Genomic DNA, 22,519 nt, shown 5'->3' with positions numbered 1-22,519 from the left:
GTAGCAGTCTCTTCTTTGGGGAATGTGGACAGAGTGGGTCAACAGGAGACAAGAAGAGCTCCTTTCCCCATTCCTACACACAACACAGCATGTCAAAAGGTATTCTAGGGGCCCCCCTGGTGGCGCAAGGGGTTAAGCACTGCACTATGAAGTGGTCCACAGCCTCTGCAACACGAGTTTCATCCCCGGCCAGCCAGGGAGCAACCCACATGACATGGCAAACCTCTCCTGTCTCGCCCGCTGCTGCCTTCAGCAGTATATTTCAGTCAGTCTGCCTGTTCTGTTCCCCACCCTGTCTCTGGTGAATCCTCTCACCCCCCACATGCCTGGCCTGTACCCCAGCTCTGGTATGCATAAATAAATAAATCTTTAAAAAAGTATTTTAGGGTTATCTCATTTCTATTATGTAAAGAAGGTCTTGTGTAATCAGAAAGAGTTTCCTGAAACAGAATTTAGTTTCTACTTTTTAGTTTTCCAAATTGTGTCCTTTGCCTTTCGAACCTTTTTCTGTACAAAAGAATATCCAATAAGATGCTTTCTAAGTTTCCTTCAAGACATAAGACGTTACGCTATTAGTATTGTAGGATACATCCAGACTTCATTACCAAGTTGGCTGCTTCTATGGTCAGGGATGATGGCTTATGTGCCCTTCACGTGTCTGGTATTTTACAATTAGTATTTTTTTTTTTTAATGTTGGTTGAAGTGTGGCTAAGTGTGTTCTGCTGCTTTGATCTGTGTTAACAGGGATGGAGGGAATAAACATAAACACGCTTACGAGGAATTCTCCTGGAGATCTGAACATGAAACTAATACTAGCCGCTCCTAAGCAGGCGCCTGGGGTGGGCAGGAGGAAGCTATCTTTCTCTGCACTTACATTTTGCTCTCCCTCTGCTTTCTCCTCCAGTCACACCGGCCTTCTTGCTGTCCCTCTGGCCTATGAGGCATGCCCTTGATTGAAGGCCTTTGCGCTTGTGATGCCAGTGCCTGGAACACTTTCTCCAGAATCCTTACAGCTCACGTCCATACTTCATTCTGGACACAGCTCTAAGGTCACCTCAACACGGACACTCCCTCCTCTGAAGGGACATCTCTCTGGGCAACTGCCTAATGCGCCTCACTTTATTGTACTTTTAAAAGAGGGACACATTCTTCTTTTAATTATTGTGATATGATACACATAACATTAAATTTAGTAGTTTAGCCATTTAAAATGTACCACTCAGTAGTATTTAGTATATTCCGGAACCATCACACCTATCTAGTTCCAGAACATTTTGTCACTCCAAAAGGAGACAACTACTCATTAAGCAGTGGCTCCCCATTTTCCTGCCCACCGGCCCCTCAGCACCCCTCACTTTACCATCTCCTGACCTACAAAATATTTGCGTTCAGACTATGACTCCCTTTTTGAACACTGCCTGGTGTATAATAAGCAATCAACAAATAACTGTTGAATGAATGACTATGCTGTTTGAGGTGGGATTTTTTTTCTTAAAAATGTATTTATTTAGACATACAAGAACCGGGGTACAGGCCAGAAGTGCGGGGGTGAGAGGATTCACCAGAGACAGAGTGGGGAACAGAACAGGCAGACTGACTGAAACACACTGCTGAGGGGAGCAGCGGGCGAGACAGGAGAGGTCTGCCGCGCCATGTGGGTAGCTCCCTAGCCTGCCTGGGCTCGAACCCGCGCTGCAGAGGCTGCGCGGACAGCTTCAGTGCGCTGCGCTCGACCCGCTGCGCCACTGGGGAGGCCCTGAGGTGGGATTTTTTTTTAAAAAAAACAACCCGCTAAGGAATACATACTTGACGAACCAGCCGTTAGGCGTTAATTATTAGCGGGAGGGCAAAGCTCCACCTTCTCTCGACGTCGGGGCTCTCCTCGGCCACGCCGGCCACCGCAGTCCTCCGGGGCGAGGCTCCATCTCCTCAGCCACGAAGTGAGGCAGCTGAGTTACTTCACGGAATGAAGATCAATATCGGCGAAAGCCCTTTTATCTTTTATACTGGCTCTAGGAAAATCACCCAACACACAGGGCTTGCGGTGTGGGAGCAGCGGCCCCCCCCCCCCAAACCTGAGCAAAGATTACCTGAGGCTTCAGGTGAGAGGCGCCTCAGCAGCTCCACCTGGAGCGACCAATCCCTCGCGCGGGGCGTGTCGCCGGGCGTCGTTGCCAGGGCAACCGCCGGGCGTCCCTAGATTCGTTCGGGTTGACCTCCTGGCAGCGCGAGCCATTGGTGGAGCGCGAGCCAATAGGGAGAGGCCGGCGGGCCGGGGGCGGGGCCGGGCCGCGGCCGGGGGCGGGCGTTCCCGCGGCCCCGCCCCCGACTTCCGGGTCGCGGTGCTTGCAGGGAGCCCTCCGCGCGCGTCGTTTCCGCTGCCGGCTGCTCGCGGTGGGGAAACCGAGGCAGGGCGGCCCCAGCCTCCCGCTGCAGTGAGGTGGCCGCCGCTTCTCTTCCTCTCGCCCGCGCGGCGCCGTGCGGCCGCGCCGGGCGCCCGGCGGGGCTGGGGCCGCCGTCACCCGCGCGGGCCGCGCGGCGGGGTCGGCCGCGTCCGGAAGGGGCCGCCTCCCCGAGGTCCGGGCCCGCGAGCCCCGCGCCTCCCCGGGCAGCCCGTCCGCGGGCGGGGGGACTCGCCCCGAGTCCCGTTCGGGCGGGCCCCGCCGCGGCCCTGACCCGCGGGGCCTCGAGTCCGCCCGCCCGGCCCCTGGAGACGGGCGCCCGCGGGCAGGCGGGGGGCGCGCTCGCCCGTGGCCCCGAGTGACCCCCGCTGCCCCCCGCCCCCCCTGCTCCCCCCAGCCCCCCGCTTCTCTGGCGACGGAGGACTTTCCTGCGGCCACAAAGACCCCGTGGGGTCGGGGGTGGATTCATTGCCGCTCGCGGTTCCGCCCTCACATGTTGACTGGAAACCCAGAATTGGCCCGGGGGTGCGCGAACCCCTCTCGCCCCGCGGCCCGGGGCGGCGAACCCCGCGAGGGCGCTCGTGCGGGGCGGCTCCCCGCGGGCGACAGGTGTGGTGGGGTCTCCCACGGGGGCTCAGGACTTTGAAAAACATTCCCGCATTGTGGTGCATTCCGTGGAGTTGTTGCTTAGTTGGGGTCTCCCTGTTCTTGAACTCCCGAGCCCCAATTCTCAAGCATCCAGTTGAAACGGGGAACCGAGCTTGCATCTCAGCAGCGCTGGTTTTTACAGTTACTTTTTGAAAAGGGATAAACGGGCCGTTTGGCCAGCCGTCCTCTCGTCCCAGTGGACTTTAGCACCCCTGCCATTGTCTCCTCGACGCCTGAACACAGACCACTGAGCAGACCCCAAAGGGTAACGTCGTAGAGAGCGTGGCCAGCGTTTGGGATTTGATGAGGTGGATAAGCTGAGTTTTCCATTCTAAAATCCAGTGTAAGGTCATTAAACCTATCATATATTTCCTCCTCCAGGGAAAAAAAAAAAACATGTTAATTTCTTTATGGGAGTTCTTCTATGGGCACTTTTTCCGATTTTGGATGAAATGGCTCCTACGACAGATGACTGGCAAGTGTGAATTGCAGCGGATTTTTGACACCTATGTAGGTGCACAAAGGACACACAGGATAGGTAATGTTACTGGAAAAAAATATTAAAAACTAATATTTGAATGAATTCTTTCTCAGTGCTCATAGTGACATGTGCTTACTCTCCTAAATCAAGTTACTTAAACTCAGTTTCATCTTCTGAAATCTAGCATTGAATCCTTCCAGCTCTGAAAATGTATGATTTTATAGAAGAAGAAACTGATGATGCTTTAATTTCTCTATACTTCTATAAGCCCTTGGAAATTTTCACTCAGGTGAGGGCAACAGTGGGCAACCACAGATTCTCTAGGAAAGATGGTTAGACTCAAAATCTGCACTGCCCAGTACTCTAGCCAGTAACCCCACTTACCTATTGAGCCCTTGAAATGTGTTCTGTGATGTGGAAAAATATAAGACATACACTCTGTTTCAAAGAGTTTATATGAAAAAAGCATGTAAAAATATAGCATTTGTAATTATGTTCACTTTATGTTGAGATAATAGATTGGATATTGGGTTAAAATATATTCATAGGACTTCCTCAACAATTGAAAGAAACTCTCATGGTTCACATGTTGGCCTACAGGATATTCCTGTTGAACAGTGCTGTTCTAGTACTTTGAAAATTCACTCATTTTCAATGCTTAAGAGAAAATACTGCTTTGAATTAGAACACGCACGAGTGAGGAGTGTGATGGGATCATTTTGGCCAAGGGAGGAAGTAGGGATAAGGTGTTCATGTTCAAGAGGTTAAATGGAAAATCATGAATTAACTAGATCCTTGTTGGTGTTTGGAGTGTGCTTCAAGTAAGAGATCCACCCCTGTAAGATTTAGGGAGTGGGAACTAGTATCCAAGGCAACGCTGTTAGACCTGAAAGAGTAAACCTCAGGGCAGCTGGATGATGGAAGTTTAATTACTCCCCTAGTTTTCTCACAATTATATGACCTACTTCAATTATTGCCTGCTCTTTTGATTTGCCCTTTGATACCTCTGAAAAGAACTAAGCACCTCTTGGTAAAAAATCTTGGCTGAATTGGATAGGGTGCCTGGTGTGAAGAAGAGCATGTTAAGGTTTTATTTCATGGCAGAAGCATTTTTCAAATTGATGAGAAATGTGTCAGAAAATTTCTTTCATAGACTTAACTTTGTGATTCATGAGACTGGAAACAATTCTCATGAATGGAGAATTGTTTTGCTGTCTGCCTGTTTTGAAGATGGTTAGCCAAATAATCCAAAGTCATTATTTTTGCCCCCTTCATTGTGAAGGATACAGTTGCTTGCTTCGCAAATCTTGGAGCATGCTCTGTAAGGCTACAAATGAAGAAAATGTAGCAGAGAGCACTTTTGCTGTGGTCACACCCAGTTTCTGGGACCTGAGCTATTCTGAAGCAGCTGTGAATGTGCAGTGGTTAGCAGGCACTTGGGGGCCCACCTGGAAACAGGTAACCCCGGGGACACTAGGTTGGCCTCATCTCTGTGGCTCTAAAATGTTCTTTGGGCTTGAGGATTTTACAATCATATCTAGTTCTCTGTACAAGTAAGATAAAAGTTTTCAGTGTTGTTTATGTAGAAATTATCTTCTGTAAGTCTATTCCTGAATGATAACATTCTTTTTTTTTTTTTTCTTTTTCCATTTCAGAAAATTCCTTAACATACTCCAAGAATAAGGTAGGATCATACCAAGGTGGTAATTCTAGAAAATTTAACTTGGAGATACTTTTTCTTTAAAAGCATGCTTCAAATTTAGAATTAATTATGTTTAATGTCCTAGTAGAAGAGTCTTTGCAGAAAGAATATTGAGTGAAATTCTCCCACTTTAGAAGTAACAGTCTATAACATTTTGTCTCTGCCTGTGTGTCTGTTTGTACTCTATTTGCATAAAGAAGTTATTTGTATAATTTGTCCTGTTCTGAAGTTATGCTTGCTTGTTTGTTTTTGCCTCAACTTGATAGTTTTAGAAAAGCAGGGTTTTAGAGGGCAAACTATTTTGACTGTGTCCTAAAGTGATTCTTAAGTGAAAGGAAGCTAAGCGGTTTGGGATAGTTATAGAAAACCCTGAGCCATGTGCTGTTTGATCCAAAAAAAAGTCATTCCTCATGCTATGAATCACTCAGCCTTTGCTGTCTAATATTACAAAATCTCAGGAACATCTATCAATACATACGTTATTAATTTCACACTCAGGTGTCTGGTGTTTCTTCATTCTTGCCAAGTTTAGGTCTGTTCCAATTGTTTCTTTCTGGGGTGCAGGTTAGAAAAATAGTAGGTTCTTTTCACAGTGGATTGAGGAAAGCCCAAACACATAGATACCTCATTGGCTAAAGTTAAGTACACGTCTAAGTCCAAGTGAAGGGTGGAGAGTTACTAGTTAAGAAATCTGTTTCATGTGCATAGAAAAAAGACTGGAAGGATATATGTTAGTCTGTTACCAGTGACTGTCACTGGTGATAATATTACAACATTATTTGAGTTTTCTTTGTGTCTTCTGCATTTAAAACATTGACTTCTGAATTAAAACTTTGTGTACATTTTTGTTTTGTAATTTTCTAATTATACGAAAAAGTCTCTGTCTCATAAGCACACCATGGTGGTAGCTCATTGGCTAAGAGCTCATCAGCCAGTTCTCAGTTAAGGAAATCCTCATCTGATACATCATGCTTCTTCCCTTTTATTAATTAAGAATTAATAATTAATTTATGATTTTAGCCCTAGTGAAGTTGTGGAGCAACTTAGCTTTCATTTTGCCCGTTAACTTTGTAAAGCTCACTGCATGTCTCCCAGCATGCTTTTCTTTTCCAGCTGCAAGGGATTTTTCACCTGCGTTTTTTTCCCCACATAAATAGGTTTTACGGAACTCGACACTTGTTCAGAGTGCAGTGGACAAGTGTGTAGAAGATATAATGAGGGAAAAGAATATTAAACTGGAGAAGGACTCAAGGTTTGCTGCCATCGTGCACGTACATGGGGCCATGGGGGTGGGCAGTCACACAGCTGGAAAGCATTAGCGCTGAAGGGGTCATGGAAATATCTGATTGAACCCTTTTACTCTCCGGGATGAGGACTAGTGGTTCCGGAGAGATTGTGTTAGAGGCAGGACCAAAACCTACCCCCCTTGGTTTACATGCCAGCATCTTGCTCATTTACGGTAATCTGCCTTTAAGGTAACTTACCCTTACTTTCCCAGAATTCATTACCTTCGGTAACTATGTCCGTTCAAATTCAGCTCCTCTGTCCTCCTCCAGGAAGGCCCTGGTGGCTTGAGTCCAGGCCCTGGGCCTGTGTCATTGGTAGAGGAAATAAGAACAAAGAACAAAGAAGAGTTAGGAACTGTGTCGTTCAAGCAAGAGATGACAAAGCCATAAACACAAAAGGGGCAATGGATAATTGCTTGGAGGGACGTTTTTGAGATAGGATCTCTTGATATACTGAGAGACCTGAAAGGCCAGAACTTGAAGGTTACCGGTGTCATTAGTAGATTCAGAGGGTATTAGATTTAGATGACGAGCACACTTCTTCATGGAGAGGGCTATTGTGCTTGGGAGAACTAAGGTAACCTGTTGATGATATCTGGCAATAAAGATTGGGGAATGCACGAAGTTGCCCAAGGAAAACATGAAAAGAGAACAGACCCTCACAGGTGTAAAGCTGGCCATTCCCACCCTGTCCCTGAGGACTTCGTGTAGTGTTTTGTGTTTATGGAAGCCCTGGATATTTATTATATGAAACTGAAAGTGATTACTTCATTGTGACAAGAAGGTAAAATTTTTTAAAAATTTTTATCATTTTCAGTTTTCAAATCTGCATGAAGGCATGCTTACTGCAGATAACTGGCTATAAACAGCTCTATTTGGATGTGGAAAGCGTAAGGAAAAGGCCGTATGATTCTGATAACCTGCAGCATGAAGAGCTGCTTCTCAAGGTAGGTTTCTGTTTTCTGTGTTTGTAGTTATGGGGCACTGGAGAAAAAATTCAGGCTTGAGTCAGTCAGGTCCTTGCACAAACTCTAGAGGCTAATGTGTACAGCCCTCCCATTTCTTTGTCCTTTAGAGCGTTTTATGATATTGGTGAAAGATGTTTATTAACTGTTATAATTTTCTAATTAAGCATCATTAAAATATTCAAGTACATTTTATTTATTGCTTTTAATTGAGATAAGTTACAAACTTATATAAAGGGACATCTTGTCAACCAAAAAGGATGAATCCAGAAGCTTCAGGTTGCCCCTCATACACACCCTTTTTATACGAATAACTTGTATAAGTTAAGCCTTTTAGATAGGAATGAGTGTGCTGCATTTTTTAAGGATAATTGAAAAGTTCCTAAATAGTCTCTGTTGCACCTATGATTTGTCTACACAAGTTGTTTAATTGAAAGCTTATGAGTGAATGTCTTGGTAAATTAAGAGCATCACTATTATTTGTAATATGAAAGCATGTTTGTACAGCTTTGGAATCTTCTAATGCCCACGAAAAAGTTGAAGGCTAGAATCTCCAAGCAGTGGGCTGACATTGGTTTCCAGGGTGATGATCCCAAAACAGACTTCAGAGGCATGGGCATACTTGGATTAATCAATCTTGTGTAAGTGAAATAAACTTTCTTTCCTTCTGTAAATAAACTTTCATGTAATCTCCAATTTGGTTAAATTCTAATAGAAATTGCTCTAGTTGTTTTATACTATATGAATTTTAATAGCTGCAGTGCTAAAAAAATATTTTCTGATGTATTGGCAACAGTATTAAGACATTGGAAATATACTTGTATATGTGTGATTTCTTTTCTTACCAATATCTTCCCTGTTCCTATGCTTCTTGATTTTCCTTCTGATACTAAGAAATTATATACACTCCTACTCTTTTTATCTTGCCTGTCTCTATTGAGTCTCTGATTCTATTTTGGGAACTATGTCAGATGAGATGAGAATAAAAATACTCGTCACCATCTATGACAAGTCATCTAAACCACTGATTTGGGATGGGCTTGGGTGCTTTTTCAATGTTTGTGGCAGTACTGGGACTGTTAAATTGATAGTAGCTTTTTCAGTTGCTTTTGGTGATCTTTAATTTGAAAAACATATTGACTTCATTATTTTTCTTAAACCTTTTCTTAGGTATTTCAGTGAAAATTATACCAGTGAGGCCCATCAGATCCTTTCCCGCTCAAATCATCCAAAGTTAGGGTAAGCTGGATATATTAAAGAAACTATACGCTCTCAAATTCCAGTTGGTTTGATGATCTATAGTTGAAGTTCAAGTTGGTTTGATGATCTGTGGTTTGATGATCTATAGTTTGCTGATCTATAGCTGAACCCTAGTAAGGTCAGCCGTGAACTTGGGGCCACTATGATATGTCAATGTACATTCATTAACTGTGACAAATATACACCGTGTTGGGGGAGGTTGGCAAAGGGGGGAGCTGTGCATGAGTAGGGAGTGCAGGAAGTTTGGACATCTCTGTTTATTCTGCTCAGTTTTGCTGTGAACCTCAAATAAAGACCTAAAGTTAAAAAAAAAAAAAATTGAAAGAACTTCATGATATTTTAACTAACAAAAATGTTATAAAGGATATTACACAATTCTTAAAGCTAAATATGACCAATTTTGTATGTTTCAAAACATATACAAAACATATTTTTATCAACAGCTATAGTTGATCTATAAAATGAAGAAAAGGAAAAACCTTTATAAAACATTTTCCCTTTTTTGAGAAATAGATTTGAAAAAGGGTATAGCAAGTAGCTTCGATATGGGAAAATGAAAAATAGCTTTGTAAATTGTGGCGTGAAACACAAATTTTGAGTCAACCTTATTACCTTTATCATTATTTTTTCACTTTTATATTCCCATGATACCTGGTCTTTAAAAAAATATAACAGTGTTACATATAAAAATAAATACCCTGATATTGGAGAAAAAAATATCAGATTTCCTAGTGTATCATTTAAAAAAAAATTTTTTTTTACAGATTTAGGTGTCAATGTGATCAGAGCTTTCTTTTTATTTCTTAGATTAAATCCAGAATATCAACCACCTTTTAAAAACAATTTTTAAAAAATCCATTCTGATTTATTTTTCCTAATATGAATATGTAGAGATTTTCATAAAATCAGTACTCTTTAGAAAAAAAATCAAAGTAGTTCTAATTCAAACTAATCCTACTAATTGCTTACATAACTGTAAATTTATTTTGTGAGCAGTCTGGCTAGCTGGTATAACAGGTCATGTTTCTGACCTAGGTATTCTTATGCAATAGTTGGAATCAATCTCACAGAGATGGCCTATAGCTTGCTGAAGAGTGAAGCTTTGAAGTTTCACCTCTACAACTTTGTTCCTGGGGCACCAACACTGGAACACTTTCATCAGTTTTACTGTGAGTATTAGCATGAGGGCAGCCAGGTGTTTCTTAAGAGAATTCTTAAACCAATAGGAAAGTCTCACGTATAATTTAATAGCTCTAGCAAGTCTATAACTTACGCATGTCATTTTATTATTCAGGATCCTTGGAAAAGAATGGAAGATGGGCCCCCAAAATTACTTAATGCTTTAGTTTCTATATTTACTAGTTTAAAAAAATGCAGCGAGGCTGTTTCTTCACATGCATGTGACTTGAAGATTTCTGCAGTTTTTCTGTAAACTTCCATTTTCCAATCAGCTGAAAATTTCACTTTTGAATCCTGGGTAATGAATGCCAAGTCAAGGAAATTTTGAAGATTATCTTGTTATTCTTGTAAGGAAATTTTATATAAACAGACTTTTCAGTCCCCATATTTCAGGGCTGGTTCTGCTGGTGTTAGGCGGAGGACGCTTAGTAACATTTTACCAAAATAGGCAGTATTACTGCTGCTCCGGTCACCTTTATTGTGACCATTTCTGAACACTGAAGGTTTAATTAAGTGAAGCATCTTCAGAATATCAAAACATTCAGAACTAGTGTGGCTTCATATTCATCTTGATCTTTCTGTGTCTTTAGAATGGTAAACAAAAATGTCAAGCTGTTTTAAAGTTCTTTTATTCTTCTTTTAAAAAGACAGTGTTGGCAATTCATTGGAAAAAAATAGGAACAATGCTGACTTTCAGCAATCAAAGTGAAAACAGCTTTCCTGTACTTTATCCATGTTGGACTCTTTCTTGTTATTTTCATTTTTGTGTTTCAGGGGTCTTTGGAAATAACTTTTTTCCTATTCCCGAAGTATCTTTTGAAAGTATTTACCTCTCAGGAGGGAGTTTGTTGATTTTTGAGGCATATAGTTAAGTGTACACTAAGTATTTTATGCAGTTGCTATTTATTTTGAGCATACAAAAATATTTCTTAATTTTTTTTCAGGTGTGTAGCTTAAGATGATTTCTGACTATTTTATACTAATTTTCTAGATGGTTTTATCTTTTTGAAATGAGATGGTATGGATGTGATTTTACTCTTGTGACTATATTCATATTTTGTTTTTCTCCAACCACAGGTTATCTTGTCTATGAATTTGACAAGTTTTGGTTTGAAGAAAAGCCAGAAAGCATTATGTATTTCAACATATATCGAGAGAAGTTTCATGAAAAAATTAAAGGACTCTTACTGGATTATAATGTATCGCTTACTTTAAAAACATGAATCATCCATAATATCTTCTATTTCTACCACATTTTGCACACACAACAGAATTTATATGTTGTAATAGAAATTATCTGATCAATTACACTCCTTATATATAATTTCCTACAAAAATATTTCAGAAATTCTATTTAAGAAAGCTAGTGGACAATCAGTGTATGTTTACACTTGTTTATACACTGTCCTCCACGGGTACATACCCTTCCAAAGAGCCCCTCTGTAGAGTCATGTGAACTGCAGCTTGGAACTTGGGACTTAGCCCATGTAGTGTAAAAGTGCAAATCAGGTATTTGTCTTAAATTGGTTGATTAAAATGTATAAAAATCAGTTTTCATTTTTAATGTGTTGTAGCTGTCGGGCTGGTATCTTTTCAGAGTTCTTTAAAGAGTTTTTTGTTTGTAGGTTCTGTTTTTGCCCTTTCTTTGTTTCATTTTACTGCTTGGTTAATTGACAGGGAGGATAGTTCTTCTTTGTTTGCGCCTTCCACACATGTGGCTGTGACTCCCTGAGACTAGATTGTAGGTAGACACGAGCTTCTCTGATTATTTAGCATAATAGATAACAAGAGAATGGCAGTACAGGTGATGTGTTTTGGTTTTTTAGTATCATACGTTAACATATCACAATGTTATTTTAAAGCTTAAAGACCATTTTCAACTTCAGTATTTATTTCTCTCAGTTGTATAAAAGACCCTTCCTGCTTGGGCCTTTTATGAGGTCTCCTTGCTGCCTGTGTGTATTTGTGAAATGAATTGTACCTAGTAAGAAAATCTTGCTTGTATTCAAAGAACAGTTACTATTTCAGTAGTAACTTAATCAAGAGGAAAATATAAAGCTTTTTAAAAATCTGAGTTAAACACCACTGGTTTATTTGACTTATTTTGCTGCTCTTTGCTTTGATTCCTTGCCGTTCTAAGTGGTGGTGTATGGGCTTTATGAATATTTTTTGTGTTAACAGTCTGTGGGATTCTAAAGTAGCCAGGGGATGAGGACTATGCATGTTGTGTAGCTTATTCTCCTAAAATCTCAGGAGGACAGCAGGTGCTGTCAAGGATTGTGTTGTGATGAGATTCCGAACCGTTCCTCCTTTGTGTGTGTTTTAGATAGAGGTACTTCGAGCAAAACTAAGAGTTTAAAGATAGGTTCGTCTGATTATTAAGTTCGATTATTAAGTTCAATCCTACAGAGACCAACCTGTTAAGGACATGATTTGATCTGAAACTCAATATTAGCACATCTTTTAATATGTATATCTCAAGTATATATACTGGCTCTTCAGTAATGTCAGGACTCTAGACTTTCGAGTATTTGTTTATATCTGTTAACAAACCTCTTCAAACTTGCCAAAGAGAAGAGTAGAGAAGACTATTCAGTTGGAAAGTAACACAGAGTGTTGGACAGCACATACATTAAATATCATTACAATTATTACTTTCTCAACAAGATTGAACTTTTTTAAATTTGATTTTTTAATTATAATCATGGTAGTTCAACTACTTTTCAATATAAAAATTTAAAAACTGGTTTCTTCTAGAAGACTTCTCAAACTTGGGATTATCTTAAGTTGGTTTTTAAAATGGTGGTAATGCGTTATCATCCTGCTAGAGGTCTGTGAGATGTGGCAAAATCCTGAAAAGAAGTGGGTGTCAGCCCTGAAAGTTCACGTTATCTGGGTCCTCACTCTTACATGGAAAGCCGTTCTGTTCGCCTTTTCATTTTCATGCTGAAAATATTTACCTTTATGTTTTAATCTTGAGATCTTGAACTGATGTAAACTTTAGTATACTTAAAGAGTAATTCAAATATGGGGGAAATATTCTATGTAATTTTTCCCATTAAAGAGAAAAAATATTTTTAGTAATACTAAAAAATGTCATTAGAAAGTTTGCTCAATAATGTTGTTTGAATCAACCTCTGTTTGAACAATACATTGTTCTGATTTTGCATCAAATAATCAGTAACCATTTTGTGTATTCTGAAGCACTGGGGTCTGAAAGTCACGAATGAGACTTTCACAGAGTCTGGAAGCCAAACTAACTGTCACCAGTTGTAAGCCTGCAACTTTCATGTGCTGGTGACATGTCAGAAAAAAATGTAACTGTGTCTGACTTCCTGCTTTCCCTTGCTTTCAGTATAGGTGTTAGAACTTTATGTAGTCTTTAAAATCCATATGTAAAGTCTTACATGTCTATAATAACAAAATACCAAAGTAGTGATAGAATTGAAGTAGCAGGAAGATTGTTTTTGCATCAAAAAAAGGGAATCATTCATTGTTTGAATGAATTTGTGTATGTGCCAGATTGAAGAGTGCTCGTGACAAGAATAATCAAAAAGTTGATGTATAATGGTTGTAGCTCGAATATGTTCCAAGAGACAATCCTTAAAGAAATGGGAAAAATCGGGGGATATCAGCGACCCCAGACCAGCCTCTGTTTGTGTATAAATACAGTGATGTAGTCAGATATGAAGAGCAGTGTCTTACTGGCACCATTTACAGTTTAGAAAAACAATCTTTTTTATTGAAAATGTTCATCCTGATTTTTTCCCACTTTTACAGATACTTGTATTTCTATGTATTTTTCTATGTGAATGTGTACTCTTCATTTTAATTCCAGCATTCGTAATTGTTTATGTGCTGTTTCTCCTCTTTGCATTGAGTTAGAAATAGAACTTGGTCAAAGGTTTGCTCAAAGGAGGCTTACTCGAGGGTGAGAGGGTGCCCCTTGCAGAGCAGGGGAGCTTGCCCGTTACCATGGTGTGGAAGAGAAGAGGTGTGGCTTGGAGGCGGTGATGTTTACTGTCTTCTGGAATTAATGATTGGGGACCAGTAGCTATTTTCTCAGGATGAACGTTATGCCTAAGTTCTCAATAACAAGTCTGGGGAGGCTTTATTTCCATTTTCTTATTTATGAATCTCTGCACAAGCAGTTTTTTAACAAAGATTTCTGAAATTGTTAAAAGTCTAGGAAAAACCATGAGGGAGTTTTTCCCCCTGGCTTCAGTAATGCAGGTGAGATGCAACTATGACATTACTCTTCCAGGGCGATCCTGTGTCTGTTCAGTAAAAAGTATTAAAAAAAAAAATTGAAGCAATAGCTTTTTTTTTTTTTTTGGGGGGGGGGGGAGTAGGGAAAGCCCTGGTTGGCAACTTAAAGAAATAGATTCTCTCTACTTTGGATATAGCAATTGAGTTCTTATGTAAAATAAAATTGTTGAAATGTGATGTCATTTTGTTCAGAATGTTGTGAGCAAATAAAATCCATCTTGAAATTGCCATTAGCTTTCCGTTAATACTTCTGTCTTCCCATCCTTGATTTAAGCCAGTATGTAATGAAACCATGCTTCTGTAATTTTAAAATCATGTTCCTATAAACTAAATCAAAATATACAGTTTTTTTTTTCACTTTTTAACTCCTTTACTGATTATCTGTTTAAGATGTTTTTCAATAATTGGTTATGAGAACAAAAAAAGAAGCTACTACCTCATTCCTAATCTTATAAGGGGCATGAGTAATTCATACTGCACTATAACTTTTTTCCCTAATTTTGCAGTATGTCACAGATTCATTTTTGTATCACTGCTGTATTAAAGCAGAACAGCCCTGTGTGTAAAGATTTTGATCCCTCCGAGGTTTCTGCCCGAGGGGGGCTGCGCAGATATTTACACACTCCCATCAGTCTTTGGCAAGGGCTGCCCCAGGGCTGTTTCCCTGCTCTGCCAGAATGCACAGGTGGGCAAAGAGGGCTCTGGAGGCCGGAAGAAACCCTAAAAGATACCGGTGATGACCAAACAAGGGGAGTCAGGCCAGCATGCCCTGAGGTGAGAGCAGGATCCCCCAGCTGCTTCGCAGGTGACAGCAGGGAAATAAGCCTGAGGGACCCTTATGAAGTCTTAAGGGTAGAAAACAACCGTAAGAGGAACGTGGAGCCAATGAACGCAGAATTACACCGTACCTGACAGCTGTTGAGACAACTTTGCAGGCCCAGGATGGAGTTTCTCCTACCCAGGTTGCCAAGTCAGCAAACTGAAGCTCAGATCACCGTCTTGTCCCTCTAATATCTCTGCATGACCAGAAATGCAGCACATTCAGTCACTCGGAAGGCCAAGCAAAGCATCGCTCGCCCCAAATGTTGACTGTGGCTCCAGGCAGTTACTTTCTGTCTCTTCTTTGTTCTTTAGCTCTCAAGGCTTCCCGCCTCCTGCCCCATTTTGCTGTTCTCCAAAAGGAGACTATCAGCTTCAGGACTTGTTAAATAAAGTTGGTATCACTTAAGTTGCTGAAGATTCATTTCTCCCTCAGCAGGAATCTCCTCTGGCTAACCCAAGGGCTTTTAGTTCAAAAATCTGTAATTCTCAGAGACACCATGATTCCAATAATGCCTAACTGAATACAGTATCTCAGCGCAGAAGCTGCTATAGGGGTCCTAAAATATAGACTGACATTTTAAAATCTGTACAAAGAACATTTAAAGTAAGTTTATGCCTATTCTAAAAACTCAGCCGCTCCTGGACAATCTTCTCTTCAGAGACAGGAGCAGCAAGACCAGCGTAAAGGTATCAGCAATACTTTATTGGACAGAGTAGCTGACAACTGGGTTAAAAAAGAAAAAACAGTAATAATATAGTACCTTCATTTTTATATTTATAAAAATGCACTTCACCCACTTTTCCATCGCTTTGCATTATAATAAAAATACATTAAAGTTCTTCATATTCTATCATCAAATTCCATACCCCCCACCCCCCAAATGGTCCATCAGACACAATAGCTTGTCCGGACCTACACTTACCAGGAGACACACTGAGTGTTTTGCTTTCCTCTCCTTCCAACAAGGAGAATAAGAGAGACAGGTGTTCATTTTTGTTTAAAAAAAAGATCCCCAGACTCTGTTCGTGCGGAACTCATTTATCTTTCTAGGGTGAAATGAAGTGCACAGGCATTTTTTAGTGTTCACTCTGGAGCCGGCGCGGGCTGGGCCCGGCAGGCCTATGTGGCACAGTCCACCGTCTGCCTGGACTTCATCAGCTCGCGCTTCAGCCGCTCAAAGCACACGAACATGATGACGGTCCAGGAGCCCAGCCGCAGGAAGGACGGCACGAACCTGGAAAACACGCGTGGACGCTCCGCTTCAGCGCTGGGCCTCGGCCCGCTGCCCGCTGCCCGCGCGGCTCCGGGGCGGAGGCGGAAACTCCCGGCTCGGCCCCTCCCCACTGGGCGGGACTCGCATCCCGGGGAGCTGTCTACACCGCTGGGGCGCGGTCCCGGAGAGCTGTCTGCACCGCTGGGGCGCACGTCCCGTCCCAGGGAGTTGTCTACACCGCTGGGGTGCCCGTCCCGTCCCGGGGAGCTGTCTACACCGCTGGGGCGCGGTCCCGGAGAGCTGTCTGCACCGCTGGGGCGCACGTCGCGTCCCAGGGAGTTGTCTACACCGCTGGGGGCGCGCGTCCCGTCCCGGGGAGCTATCTGCACCGCTGGGGCGCGCGTCCCGTCCCGGGGAGCTGTCTGCACCGCTGGGGCGCGCGTCCCGGGGTGAGGGGGGAGGGAGCTGTCTACACCGCTGGGGCGTGCGTCCTGTCCAGGGGAGCTGTCTACACCGCTGGGGCGTGCGTCCTGTCCAGGGGAGCTGTCTACACCGCTGCTGGGGCGCGTGTCCGGGGGTGGGAGGGGGGAAGGGAGCTGTCTACACCGCTGGGGCGCCGGGCCCAGGTGATGCCCGTGCACAAGCACACCCTTCTTCCCTTTCTGACCAAAGCCGCCCTCTGCCTTGGTCTCTGTGAATCACATTCCTCCCTTTGTGGGGAGGGGGGTGATTTTTGTTTGGCTGGGCCTTCTGCGGGGAAGGTAGGGAATGAAGAGAGGAAGAGGCAGTTCTGTCCTTCCTCTGTCAAGGAGCTACGCGTGCTGGGTTTTTTGTTTGTTTGTTTTTCCTCTTTGGGGTGGGGCTTGTTTAAGGAATCTGCCAAATTCTGCAGATCCAGTCATTGATTTTGAACACCTATTTGCAGCAATGAAATGGTCTAGGAGGAAAAGATGTCAGCGGTTAAATCTGCCTTGAAACTTTTTTTTAAAAAAGACATCTGGCTGTAAAATTATCTTTCAACAACAGGTACATGAAAAGATGCTTAAAAAAAAAGACGCCATGTTCTGGTACCTTAGTTTAATCCCTGTTGAGAATAATCATAAATCGGTTGGTACTGAGGAAGGGGTTTTCCCATATAATGCTGCTTTAAGGGAAACGGATCTAGTGCACAAGACGAGTGCCCAGGTGAGGGGAGCGAGGACCCGAACAGTCCTTTTCAACATCACATTTCTGGGTCAGTGGCAATGATTTCTGTCTAATTTTGTTTTAAGACAATCTGAGTCCAACAAATTAAAAGAGGGAAAACGAAACCTGGTTTCATCCTAGTCCTCTATCCCTCCCTCCCTCACTTGTGATAGTTCTCCTGCCCAGAGGAGGCAGCTGCCCCCTACATTCCCAATATACTGGGGTCAAGGTCATACGTCCATTTCCAATGAACCTGTCTGATCACAGTTGAGAAAATTTTATCACCACTTAATATTGCAACTTAATTTTCTGGCACAGTGGCGTTGGTGGAGGAGTGTCTGGCAAAGGAGGCAGACACGAAGTGTACTGCATACACCAAGGCTGGTCAGCTAGAGGTCAGCTGCTTGGTGAGGCCAGTGTCCCAAGCGCCCAGACATCCTGCTCTCAACATCACAGACATGGAAGATCAGGTCGTACCCTTTGAAGAAAGCCGACAGCCCTTCCTTGTGCAGCATGGCCAGCGCGCAGCTGTGCACGTGCGGGTACTGTCCCGGGGGAGAATTGATGAATCTGGTCTTCACCACGTCCACCGGGGAAGCCAGCGCCGTCGTGCAAAATCCAGCGACGAGAGCCGACACGACGTGGCAGGGGACGTCATCTAAAATGCAGCAGAGGAACGAGTCAGCCTCAGGCTTGGGGTGGGGGGCGGAGCTTTTAGTTTCCAGGGGCCTAGCAGAGCCTGGTGAGTCTGTGGGTCACAGGAGGGCTACCTGCTTGTCTGAAATAAAATACAGTAAGGAAGGTTGGACTTACGCTGGGAAAGGTAGCCAAGAGCTTGAGGCATCATGAATTAAAAGTGCCAGGAAAACAACCTGTGCTTTTTCTCTGTGCCCGTAGGGTGCTGTGTAAAGCCAGATATTCGGGATCTAAGGGGGAGAATTTCAGTGTCTCTAGAAGCTGTGCGAGTGTGATTTGGTGGGATCTCTGGTACGGGCACACCTCATATAACCAGCTTGCATGGCTACAGCTGGGGGAGGCCTCGCCTGCTGAATTCTATCTAACAAATATGATGCTAATGAAGTCCCTAAATGGTATCAGGTGTGAAGAGCACTGACCTCATCATACAGTTGCACTTTGCTCTTTTGCAAAAAAAAAAAAAAAAAAAAAAAAAAATTTGTTGCAGCAAAACTTCTAAAATGTAGGATTGGGGTCATTTTTTTAAAAAGGGAAAACAAAATTAAGGGCTTCAGTAAAACCTGGCTGGAGATACTCCAAGATGAAATTGTAGCTGTGGCATGACCTGTCGGCTGCATCACAGAGCTGTTACCTGCTAGCACCTTGTTCTTCACAAGGGCCTCCTTCATCAGGTCATACATCACCAGCTCTGTGCAGTTGATGATCACATTCCTTGTCAGGTTGAGACTGGTCCCTGGAAAACAAGAAAGTGTCACGAGCCCCACTCGGTGACAATGTGCTAATTGGCTGTGCGTGCTTGAACCACCCCTGGCTTAGCTACCTTTCCAAAGCCCCAGGAAGCCTTCCGTGGTGGCTATGACTCTGTAAGCGTTGTAGGTGCCGGTGTAGCGGGGCTTGAGGCCGTGCAGGTGGCTCTGGGCTTGCATCCTGACCTTCGCCACCTCCGTGGGCTGCCCGATGAACACGGCCACGCCGCCAGTCGTCAGGCCTGCGGAGATCTTGCTTCCCAGAGTGGGTGGGCCTGCCCAGAGAGAGAGCAGTAGTCATTAACACACAAAAAGAAAAAATTCCAGGGAAGGCACCGGTCTTCGCCAGAGGAGCTTGGCCTCCTGCCCTCAAAGGCAACATCGCTGGCTGGGCCCACAGTCTGTGGAACGAGCCACAACAGACACACGACCCCGGTGCAGAACCTCGAGGGAGTTCAGGCTGTGAAGGGGACAAAGACAAAAAAGCAGCTAGAAAGTGGTTCTTCACTTGAAATTGGAAAAACGAGCACATGTTACCCAAGACGATGCCATTTAATAAGACTACAGGTCTTGCCGCCCACCCCTGTTCCACAGTTGAACGTAAAGGGTGGACGATAACATCGCTCCAAGGGCTTTCTCAGTGTCTGTCGTTCTGTTTCCTAATCCAAATTGGAGATGACAATGTTCACTTCCTAGAACCAGCCGGTGGGTGGAAATACCGCAGCTGAGGGACCAAGCGCTGGCCCGCGGGCAGGAAGCACGCAGCTCTAGCATCAGCTCTCGTTACCATCAGGACGGTCCTCTCTTCACATGGGCTCAGCCAGGGGCTGAGAGTCTAGATAACCATCTTCTAATCTGCGGGAGCAGGGCCGCCTTCCTTCTGAGGCACGCACCTGTCACCAGATGCACACCTTTCCTTGGAGCCCTCGAGGGAGAGGCTGTGATCTCTGTCTTCACTGCCCAGGGCTCGTTTCTCCCTCAGCCCTCTGCAGCCTGACTCCACTCTGCGGAAGGGGTTTTGCTAAGGAAACCTAAGAGCTCCTATTGTCACTACAGGAAGTCCTCACTTAGGTTCTAGACAGGCTCCTGGAAACTGCCAATTTAAGCGGAACAGCACATAAGGGAAGCCAGAGGCTCGATTACACCCTTCTGTTCCCTGCGCGGCTGGGATGTAGTTGTCCTCATCAATGTCATAAGGAAAGGATGTCGACTAAAATGGCATTAATTGAAGACCTTTGCTCACTAGGTCTCTCCGCTCCATCAGCCCATGGACAGTCCCTCCTGTGACCTCCTAGGAGTCCAGCCAGGAGGTTTGTCCAAGTGCAGGTGCAGGCTGGACACCACACGTCTGAGCTGAAGCTCTTATCTGCCCCTGAGGCAGCTTCTATACTCCCTCCCTCCACAAATTATTCCTGCCTTCCCTGTCCACCTTCTGTCCAGTTGGCAGCCAAATCCAGTCAAGCTGAAGCTCCCTGACTCCTTCTCCCCGTCACCTTCCTTCCTCACACCCTCTCTTCCCAAGTGCCCCTTTCTCTCCCTTTTTCTATCCGGCCTCTGTTCTGCGCCAAGGAGGTCTTCTGAACATGTGCATTGTTGATATGACCCCTCGCCCACATTTGCCAATGACTTCTCATCACTGAAGAATAAACTCCAAACTCCTCAGCCTGGTATACGAGGACCTGTTCCGCCTCCTCATCTCCAAGACATACACGTATCCAAGCCAGGCCCCAGGCTGGGTGATTCGGACAGACATAAGCCCACCAGCAGTGAGCCAACACCAAGTGAATTTGGGGCGGGGGGGGGGGTCCAAACACGGATGTGACACGCAGCCACTAGCCTGAGTGACTGTGCCTGGACAGGGCAGCCGGGCTCGCGGGGGCCCGGCAGCTGCGCCTACCGTCCGTGCCCGAGCTGAAGAACTCCTGCACGGAGTCGTAGAGGCCGATCCTCAGAGAGGCGAAGCTGATCTGCCTCTGGATGCCCGCGGGCAGCCCGCTGTAGAGCTTCATGGGCCCCTCCGTCTTGATCAGGGTGGTGATGGTGCCCAGGACGCCTTTATACCTGATGCCACTGGAGATCGGGGTTTCGCCTTGAATCTGGAAATGAGAACAGGGGAGAGGGAAGTGAGCACCAAGTAGGGACCCCCCCCACACCCCAGGGAGGAGAAACCAAGGACACAAGGACAGGCCGTGGCTGTTCTCTGTGGAGAAAACTTCAGGCAAGATTTATCCTGCTGTGTTCCGAGGTCCTGTTCCTTCTTGGTCTCAGCAGCCTCTTCTCTGTACACCTGCCTTACAGCTTATGTGTGCTCGTAGAGTGATATCTGTAACCTGTCCCATCACGTGATGCCATTTAGTTTCTCTCTCTAAGTATCTACCTATACAGATACCTGTCTATATTAATAGAGAGAGCTACACCTGCATATGTAGATACATGTGTGTGTGTGATCTATATCAGAGTGGATCTATCTGTGTCTGTGATCTCCATCTAGCTCTCTCTATATATACCTACACACACACACACACACAGAGAGAGAGAGAGAGAGACAGCGAGACAGAAGCCACCATACACCTTTTGCACATCCCCATCCCACCTCCCCCCATGAATGCTGGAAAACCCCCAACTAAGGCAGAGGGATGGGAAGGTGTCCCTGTTAATTAAGAAGGCAGAAAGCACCTGCTTCTAAACTTGGGAGAGGCCCACAGCCTTAGCTCTTAGAACACCTGGCGCGCCCTAACATTTGGGGAGTTTGGCAGGAGTCAAGGTGAAGCCATTCTCTGTGACCCCTGTGGTGCTTCAGTTTCTCTCCAGAAACTACCTGCCCCCAACCTCCCCTTCTCCCCTGCATCCATCCTGGAGAGCGGCCAAATCAAAGGTGGCCACCAGCCCCAGTGGGATGGGCGTTGAGACCACAGCCAGGAAGGCCCCTCTCTGCCCGTCTGCACCTTGCCTGCCTACCTGGAGCCGGACTTTGGCGGTGTCCAGCGGGAAGGTGATCACATCCGCGGTGCAGGCTGCCAGCCCTGCAGAGACGATCTTGATGGGCATGGTGGGGGCCGGCTGGTCCGGGGCGGTGGAGGCGACCATCTTCACGCAGAGCACAAACCGGGCGCCTCACCAGGCCAGCAGAGGAGGGCTCCCGCCCCAAGGTGAAGTTCTCCCGCCTCTGCGCTGCGGTTCAGCCCTGAGTGGCCCAGTTTTGGGGAGAGTGCCGACTGTGCAGCTGCAGGCCGGTGGTCTGAGAAGTTGGCTGCCAGGGAGTGCAGGCGTGGGGTGAGTGGCGGCGTGTCCTTGCTCCGCGCCTTGGCTCTTGGAGATGCCCTGGGCCCAGGCTGGAAGCACCGTGTGCCCTTCCTTGCTCTGGGGCGCTTATATTGCCAGCCACAGGGGCTGAGTCCTGCTGGGCAGGGCGGGTCTCCAGGCAGGCCCCTCCCACCTGCATCCCAGCTGCAGCTGCACCCCGGAGCCGCCCTGCACCCCGCCCTGCACTCCCCAAAGCCCGGGGTGCAACTGGTGGTCTCCATGCTGAGCTCCAGGTGGAGCGGGACATCCCTTGCTCCCGGCGCGCCCCACCTCCCCAGGCTGGTGTCCCCTCCACGGGGATCCCTGAAACAAGCGGGTTCACTGACATCCGGTCAAAAGCCCTGCCTGTCTGGAGCTCTC

General features: G+C 45.2%; 2 protein-coding genes across 2 annotated transcripts; one reads left to right on the top strand and one right to left on the bottom strand.

The window, feature by feature from the left end:
• Positions 1–3,447: 3,447 nt before the first annotated feature.
• ELMOD2 (ELMO domain containing 2) lies at positions 3,448–11,147 on the top strand (the record flags this gene model as incomplete). The annotated part of the gene is made up of 8 exons (XM_084245160.1): positions 3,448–3,589; positions 5,188–5,216; positions 6,392–6,486; positions 7,338–7,467; positions 7,993–8,126; positions 8,656–8,724; positions 9,781–9,914; positions 11,002–11,147. 8 exons carry the CDS (start codon positions 3,448–3,450, stop codon positions 11,145–11,147), a joined length of 879 nt encoding a protein of 292 aa, XP_084101286.1.
• A 4,988-nt stretch (positions 11,148–16,135) lies between these two features.
• UCP1 (uncoupling protein 1) lies at positions 16,136–21,943 on the bottom strand (the record flags this gene model as incomplete). Its single annotated transcript, XM_084244480.1, has 6 exons — positions 16,136–16,250; positions 17,892–18,072; positions 18,742–18,843; positions 18,931–19,131; positions 20,754–20,952; positions 21,815–21,943. The coding sequence occupies 6 exons, from the start codon at positions 21,941–21,943 to the stop codon at positions 16,136–16,138; spliced, it is 927 nt and encodes a 308-aa protein (XP_084100606.1).
• Positions 21,944–22,519: the final 576 nt, after the last annotated feature.

Source organism: Talpa europaea (assembly GCF_964194135.1).
Source record: "Talpa europaea genome assembly, chromosome: 10".
Lineage (NCBI taxonomy): Eukaryota > Metazoa > Chordata > Mammalia > Eulipotyphla > Talpidae > Talpa > Talpa europaea.
Note: the sequence above shows the minus strand (reverse complement) of the source record. Positions and strands in the feature narration are given on the sequence as shown.